The sequence below is a fragment of the Ailuropoda melanoleuca genome, chromosome 9, assembly GCF_002007445.2.
Source record: "Ailuropoda melanoleuca isolate Jingjing chromosome 9, ASM200744v2, whole genome shotgun sequence".
Classification (NCBI taxonomy): domain Eukaryota; kingdom Metazoa; phylum Chordata; class Mammalia; order Carnivora; family Ursidae; genus Ailuropoda; species Ailuropoda melanoleuca.
Window position 1 is genome coordinate 17606845 of NC_048226.1, and position 9737 is coordinate 17616581.

Genomic DNA, 9737 nt, shown 5'->3' on the forward strand with positions numbered 1-9737 from the left:
TGGTAGTGATAAGAACTGAAAAACTCACTGCTTCTGAGCAAAAGCCAGATTTAATCAAACATGGATTTACCTAGTACTTTTTAAGTTTTATGGCTATACGTGCACAATATTAAAAATACTTGAATAAAAGTCCCCTGAGAATTTATTATTATGTTTTAGTATTTGTCTTCCCTTCCCTTGTAAATATTTTATTATAGGTTTTGAAAACACTAGGTCTTTGATACAGCTGTCATTCAGAACATGACAGTTATATCATTGCCAGTCATTGAATTACAGAGATAAATAGAATAAAAAAAACCTGTTCTTAAAGTATTAACAGTCTCAGAGGAAAATGGATTTAGAATTTATTATACATATAGCCACAAAATTTAATGTGCTATGGTTTACTCTGTCAGGGGGAACTCAATCTTGATTGATAAGGAGGATTTTATTAAATGTCTAAAAGGAACAGTATTTCATTTAAGTGGACATTGTCATGAAATCATATGGTGCCTTTGTGGATTGACAGTAATTTTTGTGGTGGCTAGGGCGGTTTGCAAGAATAGTTTGTAAAGACAGATCGGGGCTACCCAGATTATTAGTTCATCCTTTGACATGGAGGGCATCAGAAGCTTTCAAGGATACTCTATAATATTAAAGAGGAGAAGTTCTGGAGCCAGCGTCCCTGAGTTCATATTCCAAGCTCTGCCCTTTACTGTGTGAGTTACCTTGGACATATTATTTAGCATCTCTCTGCCTCAGTATCCTTATTCATAAAATGGAGATGATAATTATAACCAAAGTGATCGCAGTTAGGATTGAATGAGTTAAGATATATCAGGTACATAGAAAAGTGCTTGGCACATAGAAAAATCCCAATAAGCATTGGCTCTTGTTGTTGCTATTATTGTATGCATTGAGAAAAACTCAAAGGTTGTAATTGCACTCTTTCAGCCAGAACTAGAGGCACAAAAAGATTCAAGAGATATTTTAAGGGTAAAGTTAACAAAGCTTCAACGTAACTACCAATTTTATATAACCAGGAATTTCAACTAATAGGCTGCCTGTGTGCAGCATAGAAGCAGATTTGAAATTTGTATAACATCTTCATGATTTGCAAACTTATAGAACTTAAATTTTCTAATTTGTGTTTTCTTTTAGATCTTATAGAAAATTTCAGCTGTAGCCCTTGGACTAGAAGCTGAAATAATAGAAGCTGTGTACGATGCATTAGGGTATTGAAGAAAATTAATTTTGAATTAAATATTTGGAATATAAGGAAGGAAAGGTGACTGAAAATGGGGCGGAAGAAAATTCAAATCACACGCATAATGGATGAAAGGAACCGACAGGTAAATGAAAATTTTAACTTACTTATTTTGGTGTAAATATATTTTTTAGAAGAGGAGCATAGTATAGAATGGTTGAATTTTTCTTTAATTTCAAGTCTAAATATTTTTTTTAAACTAAATAAAAAATTTTAATAAACACTTGTCATCGTGTGGTTTAAAGAAACTTTTTTTTTCTTTTTACAGAAATCATAGATGTTAATTATAGAAAACATAGGGGAAAAGATCACTATAGTTCCACTACTACTGTCCATTGTGTCAATTTATCATAATATACTTAGTCTTCTGTTCATTTGATTATGTTTGTTAGTTTTTAATATTTTAATTATTCTTGTAAATTATCACCTCTGTTTTCATAATTAGACAGTACCTAAGTTAACTACAGTTATCAGTGAATGTGTTTAGTTACTTAAATTTTCTGGTTAACCAACAAATAATGAGAATTTTTTTTATAACTCATATTATCACAAATACTCCTAGAACATTGACGTTTTGATCTCAGTTTTAATTGATAAAATATATTGAACTTAATTTTCAACACCAATGTCAATAAACCCTTACAAATTCAAGATAATTATAATACTGATATTTGAAGACCAGGAGTTTTAAGAGTTTAGAGCAGGGATTGGCAAACTGTGGTCCATGGGCAGGCTGGCTGTTTTTTTAAATAAAGCATTGTTAGAGTACTGCCATGTGCATTTGTTTACATATTGTCTGTGGCTGATTTCACATTATAACGGCATAATTGAGTAGTTGCCCTGGACACTGTATAGCCCATAGGCCTAAAATCTTTTTTCTCTGGCCTTTTAAGAAAAAGTTTGTCAAGCCCTTGGTTTAAAGGAAAGAAGGAAAAATAGTTTCATAGAATATCATAAATAAAGTAGTAGTCACAGCATATGCAGGAGGGGGAGATGCTGTCTCTGGAAAGTTTGCCTCTCAGGAGAAATTTCCAGAAAAGGTGGTTTCTGGAAGCTTACCAGGAACAGAACAGTAATAAAGATATATTCTGCAGAGTCTGTGTAGTAATTCACCTGGTAATATGGGTATAATTGGAGGCAAAACTCAGCTGAGTAGCTGGTAGAGAAGTTAGTGGAAGTGATTAGAGTTGTCAGTGGACCTAAATGAAGAAAATTCTTGTTTCATCTCATGAAAATTCTTTAGCTTAAGTGTAAGGCTCACACAGTATGATGCTTTATGAAGGTTGATAAAATAAGGGAAAGTGATAAAATAACCATTCCATCATTCCAAAGGAATTATTCTAAGCAAGGCTGTAAGTAAATGTCCCTTCATAAATCGGAGGACTGTGACAGGTAGGGGAGGAATGGGGGACCTGCTTCATGAATGCATGCAATATAAATGTAAAATAGGGTTTATTAAGGGAATAACATAAAAGCAGAGAACTGGCAAAGCATATAACATTCCCTGAACTCTCCTTATCCCATAGAGAGTCATGTTTAAATTCAGCATAAATACACTGGATCTGCCAGTGGAAAAGACCCCACATGTTTAGAGAGAAAAAGGAACTAGGAATATGTAAGTGACTGTGTAATGGAACTTTTTAAGTTAAGGAAATGATCTTATTTAAAGATGGAGCCTGCCACTATAACTTGAAACTAGAATTAGCCTGTTAAACAGGTGTTGAATTTACCTAAGTCATCTTCTTACCAAGCTGCCAGATGGGGCAGGGGTGTCTGAATTTCTTCTCAGATGATTTTGGCAAAGAATGCAGAAGAGATACAGAAGAGGCAATGTATTTTTCAGGTTTGGGCACAGACATAATTTGTCATTTTGAATTTGTGGATTCTGAGTCAAAAGTTTCATTATTCTTGCATTAAAATGGAAAAAAAAAGGTTTCTCTGCAGAAGAGAATTTATGTCATTTATTCATCCAAATTTGAATACTTACTATATCAGAGAGAGACTGTGTTAAGTACTGGAAACTCATTAAAAACATATAGCCTACAGAAGAGATTTAACTATATGGCAGATAGAGGGTAAGCTTAGGTGATGGGAGAGTTTATGGAAGGAGCTACTGACCTTTGGTTGGGGTAGTTTAGGGAGCAATACTGAAGGAGATGATAGCAAATAGAATTTTTAATAATTGGATTTTTTGAGCTACTAAGATAAAATCACACTTCAAGTCATTAGAACAGTGAATGAAAAATCTTGGGGGTGACACTATCATGCACTTAAGAGTTGCTTCACCTCACTTCACTTCTACTTGGAAGCTTTCACTTGACTTCACTTGGGAGTTTCTGGTGAAACCTTGTGTTTGTCCTTCTTGGCATAATGCATTTCCATTTAAAAAGTACATTTTGTATTAAAGTATAACATAAAAGCACACATATTCTAAGTGTGGCTAAGTGAATTATTGCAAAAAGTACATGGCCATGTAGCCAGCATATCCCAGTGTACCACCCTCGAAACCCTCTGTCCTGTCTCCCAGGCATTATCTCCATGCCCCAGGGAAGGAAGGTCATTAACTGAACTTCTGACACATAGATTAATTACCCCTGTTGTTGAATTTATGTGAACAGCATGTGTTCTTTTGGGCAACATTTGTGAAATTAATGTTACTGTTGCCTGTGGGTATATATGTAGATGTATTTGGTACATTTTCATTGATGTATAATATTCCATTGTGTGAATAGAACACAATGCATATACTTATTTTTTCTGTTGTAAATAGACTTTTGGGTTGTTTTCTACTTGAGACTATTATAGAGTGCTGTTTTGAATACTCTTGTATGTGTCTTTGGTACACATGAACACTTGGGTATATACTGAGTTATACGGTTGCTAAGTCAAAGAGTATGTCTGTGATCAGCTTTAATTGCAATAGAGTTTTCTAAAGTGGTTGTACTAATTTATCATTTACACTCTGCTAACTGTGTGAAAGTTCCAACTGCTGTAAATATTCACCAATACTAGTTTTTATCCCTTTCATTTTAGCTGTTCTGGTGGGTGAGCAAAAGTAACATTTTAATTTTAAGTTTCTGTGATGTTTGATGAAGTTGATCATCTTTTCATATTTTTATTGGCCATTTAGATACATTCTTTTATGACTTACCTGTTTACTTCTTTTTCAAATTTGTGGGCTGCCTGACTGCCTTTTTGTTATTAATTATTAGTGTACCTTCTATATATAATACATTGTGAGTATTTTGTTCATTATGTGCATTACAAATAACTTCTATCATGGCTTGCCTTTTCATTTTTTTCAGTCTTTTTTTTTTTTTTTAATGTTGTCCAGTTTACCTTCTTTTTTTTCTTTATGGCTAATGCTCTTGGTGTTGTGTTGAAGGAATATTTACCTGTCATTAAGCCCATAAAGATTATTTTTATGCTTTCTTCTGTTTTTTACCTTTCATGTTTTAGATCTGTTATCCATTTGGAATTTATTTTTGTGTATGGTTTTAGGTGTTGGGATCAGGATTTGTTTTCCTGATAAATATTCAGTTTACCCAGTACAGTTTGTTTTAAGAACGATCTTTCCTCCATTGCATGACAAGGGATGCCTTGGCCGTGAATCAAGTAATCATACACATGTGGGGCTGTTTTTGAACTATGTTTTGTTCCATCTATGTATTTTATATCTTTGCTCAGTTCTGTACTGTTTTAGTTACTATAGCTTAATATTTGGTGGTAGAAATTCTCTACCATGATATTCTGCATGACTGAGTGGTTGTTCTTGCCGTTTTTCTTTCCAGATGAAACCAAGTGTCAATATTCACCAAGAAAACAGACAAAAAAACCTTACTGGAATTTAGGTTTTTTTGTTTTTGTTTTTGTTTGCTATTAGATGTATGGCTTGATTTAGGGAGAACTGAAATCTTACAATATTAAGTCTTGTTATCCATAAATATAGTTATCTTACATTTGGTTTTTGTTAATTCTTTCCATAATGTTTGATGGTTTTCAATGTACAGATCCTACAAATTTCTTATTTTGTTTATTTTTAGGTATTGGATTTTTTTAGTGTCATTATGTTTTTTCCCAGATTTTATTTTCTATATGGTTGTTGTTAAGTTTATAAAAGTATAGTTACTTTTTTAATGTTGACTTAGTGTCTAGCAATCTTGCAAAATTCACTTTCAAAATTCACTGATTTCTAATAGTTAATATGTGCATTATTTTGGATTTCCTATGTAAACAGTCATGTTGTCTGTGAACAGTGACTTACTGTTTTTGAAATCCTTTAACTTTTACATTATCTTGTTTCATTGCATTCACTAGGACCTCCAGTATAATGTTAAATAAAAGTGGAGGCGGTGGGCATCCTTTGTCTCATTCTTAACTTTAGGAAAAAAATTCGATAATTGATCATGAATTATATTTACTGAGAGTTTTTTAAAAAGATCCTCTTTATCAGAATAGAAAAGTTTTCTGCTATTTCTAATGCCACTATTTCTTATCTTGAATCAGTATCGAATTATCAAATGGTTTTTCTGAGTTTATGTAGATGATTCTGTGGTATTTTTCTCTCCTTTTTTCTTTCATGTGGTATCCTATATTGGTTGATTTTCAAATGTTACAGCACCATTCTTGAAATACACCTTATTTGTGATGTGTTAATCTTTTTATATATATCACTTGATTTGCTCATATTCCATTTTTGATTTTTGCAAGTATATGTGTGTGAGATTAGTCTAATTTTTTTTCTTGCAATGTCATTGTTAGGTTATGACAAGTTATGCTGACCTTATAAAACAAGTTTGGGAAGTGTTGTTTCTTGTTCTCTGGAAAAGTTTGTGTAATAGTAGTATATTTCTTCCTTAAATACTTGGAAAACTTGACCAGTTTACCTTGTGAGAGTTTTTTAAAGTAAATATTTAATTTCTGTAATAGAGAAAGAGTGATTCATATTTTTCTATTTTTTCTGTCAATTGGTAAATTGGGTTTTTCAAGGAATTGTTTTATTTAAATTGTTAATGTTATTGAAGTTCATTGTGCATATGCTCTTACTTTATATTGCTCATACTCTTTTATATCTTATCTTGCATTCCTTATATTGTTACTTTGTGTCTTTTTTTCCTTGATCAGTCTTGCTGAGAGTGTGTCAGTTTTTTTGTTTTTGTTTTTTTTTTAAGGATTTTATTTATTTGTTTGACAGAAAGACAGCCAGAGAGAGAGGGAACACAAGCAGGGGGAGTGGGTGAGGAAGAAGCAGGCTCCCACTGGAGCAGGGAGCCCGATGCGGGGCTTGATCCCAGGACTATGGGATCATGCCCTGAGCTGAAGGCAGACGCTTAACCGCTTTGCCACCCAGGCGCCCCTATCATACAGTTGTTTTAAATGTCATTTATTTCTGTCTTTTTTTCTCGTCTTGGACAGTGGTTTTTTTTTACATTCATCATTGACTTTTCAGCCTTTCTCTTTTTCCTAATAAATCCTAGAGAACTATGTTTTCCTCTGTAAGCACTGATTGAACTGTGTCTCACATATTGTAATAATGAAGATTTTTCATCTTCATTATTATTCTGCTGAAAATATTTTCAGATTTATACTGGGATTTCTTTTTTAATACATGAGTTATTTGAAAATGTATTGCAAAATCTGTAAGAAATTAGAGATTTTTAAGCTGTCTTTTTCTTCCTGATTTTTAGCTTGATTCCTCTGTGTTCAGAGATTGTGCTCCAAATGATTGAGGTTGTTTGAAATGTGTTGAGGCTTGCTTTAGGATGCAGGCTTTTTGGTCAGTTTTGGTAAGTGTTCTATTTGCACTTGAAAGACGGTGTTATTTTTTTTTTGGTTACTATGGTATGCATATGTGAGGAGCAGGGGCAGGGAAGAGAAAATTAGATTAGATATCTTAATTGTGTTTTTCAGGCTTACAGAAGGACTGTACCTTTCTGATTATTTGGGTGCTTGTTCTGTCAACTACTGATTGATATTCTTGGACTGTGTTATGGTCTTTGGCTAAGATTGTGGACTTGTCTATTTCTCTTTTAGTTTCAGGTTTTACTTTATGCGTTTGGGAGCTATCTTATGAGTTGAATGTAGATTTAAGCTCGTGGTATCTTCTTGATGGATTGACACCTTTAGCATTAGGAAATGTCCTTTTGTATTATAACTACTAATGTTTGCCTTCAGGCTCTTTGTTCTCTCTTAGTATACTTTACATTAGCTTTCGTTTGCTTAGTATTTGCTTGTTATATCTTCTTGTATTCTCTTCAGTCTTCCATGATCCTTATATTTAGGGCATATCTCTTCTAAGACTTTAACTCTTTATCCCATCATATAATCACAGTCTTTCTAAGAAGAGTATCTTGGGGTGCCAGGGTGGCTTGGTCAGTTAAGCGGCTGACTCTTGAGTTTGGCTCAGATCATGATTTCAGGGTCCTGGGATGGAGCCCTGCTTAGCAGGGAGTCTGCTAAAGGATTCTCTCTCTCTCCCTCTGTCTTTCCCTCCCCCTCTTGCTCTTTCTCTTTCTCAAATAAATAAATAAATCTTTTTTAAAAAAGAGTATCCTAAATGTAATTGTAGATATATTTATATATATTTTAGGTTCCTTTTTCTTCCTCACTGGCCATCTTTTTGATTTACATTTTAAAAATTATTTGTATTTTTCTCTTCCAGTAATTTCTTCATTGCATATTGTTTGCCTTTCTTTTAGTAGCTTGCCCTGGAAATTATAGCATACGTTCTTGACTTACTACAAAATAACTGGTATAACACACATTACTTCTTTGCCTCTTCCCTGATTTTAGAACTGTACAGCATACGTGGCTCTATTTATGCTTCCTGCTTATTGCGTTTTTGTTACTATGCATTTTAATGTGATAAATTAATTAAAACTCAAAGTTTATAGTCAGTACACACACACACACACACACACACACAAACACATATAAATACACGCTGATCCTTTTCATTGCTCTTTCTTCCTTTATGTTTCTATATGGGATTAGTTTCTTCCTAAAGAACTCCTTTTGTTATCTCTTTTAGCGCAAGTCTTCAATTATTTTTATCTGAATGTGTCTTTATTTCATCACTGTTTTAAAAAACTGCTTTATTGAGATTAAAATTTACATATCCTACAATTCACCCATTTAAAATGAAAATGTACGGTTTAGTGGGGGTTTTTGGTATACTCACAGAGTTGTGCAACCACCGTTTTCTTCCTGAACATTTTTTTAAAAGATTTTATTTATTTATTTGAGAGAGAGAGAGAGCGCGCGCGCATGAGAAGGGAGGAGCAGAGGGGGAGGGACAGGGAGAAAGAATCTGAAGCAGACTCCGCACTGAGTGCAAGTCTCAATCCCAAGACCTGTGAGAGCGTGACCTGAGTGGAAATCAAGAGCCAGATGCTTAACTGACTGAGTCACCCAGGCGCCCCCTTCCAGAACATTTTTATCACCCCTAAAAGAAACCCCGTATGCATTAGCAGTCACTCTCCATTCTCCTTCCTCCATATACGTCTAGCTGTAGGAAACCACTAACGTATTTTCTGTTCTTTCTATAAATTTTCTTATTCTGGATATTTCATATAAATCAAATCATATACTACATGATCTTTTGTGACTGTCCTTTTTTGCTTAACATAGTGTTTTTATGGTTCATCCATAAAACACTTGTTTTATGTTGTAGAGTGTGCTAGTATTTCATTCTTTATTGTGACTGAATAATATTCCATTGTATGAATATGCTACATTTTGTTTATTCATCAGTTGATGAACATTTGTTTCCACTTGCTATTATGAATAATGCTGTGTGTATTCATGTACACATTTTTGTGTAAACATGTTTTCATTTTTCTTGGATATACCGAGGTGTGGAATTGCTGGGTCATGTGGTAACTCTAACATTTAACATTTTGAGGAACTTCCAGACTGTCAAAGTTGTCTGTATCATTTTGCTTTCCATCAGCAGGATATGAGGGTTCCAGTTTTCCCACACCCTTGCCGACACTTGTTATTGTTGCCTTTTTGTTTATAGTCATCCCAGTGGGTGTGAACTGGTATCTCATGGTTTTGATATGCAGGTCTCTGATGACTGTGCTGAACACATTTTCATGTGTTTGTTAGGCATTTGTATTCTTCTTTGGAGAAATGTCTATTCAAATCCTTTACCCAATTTTGGTTTTTTATGGAGTTCATTCTAAAAGCTGTTTTTTTTTTTTATTATAAGATTTTATTTTTTTGAGAGAGAAAGAGCATGCATGAGTGAAGGGAGGGGTATAAAGAGAGGGAAGGGTGAGAAGCAGACTCCCTGGTGAGCACGGAGCCTGACTCGGGGCACCATCCCAGGATCTCGAGATCATGACCTGAGCTGAAGTCAGATGCTTAAACTGACTGAGCCACCCAGGCACCCCTGAAATCTGTTTTTTCTTTCCCTCCCTCCCTTCCTCTCTCCCTCCCTTCCTTCCTTCCTTCCTTCCTTCCTTCCTTCCTTCCTTCCTTCCTTCCT

General features: G+C 34.2%; 1 protein-coding gene across 10 annotated transcripts in view; it reads left to right on the top strand.

Annotated features, from left to right (window-relative positions):
* The window catches only part of MEF2A (myocyte enhancer factor 2A), a 164018-nt gene that overhangs the window by 65996 nt on the left and 88285 nt on the right, over positions 1–9737 (top strand). For all 10 annotated transcript variants that reach the window (XR_004627723.1, XM_034667939.1, XM_034667933.1 and 7 more), the window contains one exon: positions 1141–1331. Coding sequence is in view for 9 of the 10 variants with exons in the window: in XM_034667939.1 (XP_034523830.1) it covers positions 1278–1331 (54 nt within the window). In the remaining variant the exon portion in view is untranslated. The remainder of the gene's footprint in view (positions 1–1140; positions 1332–9737) is intronic.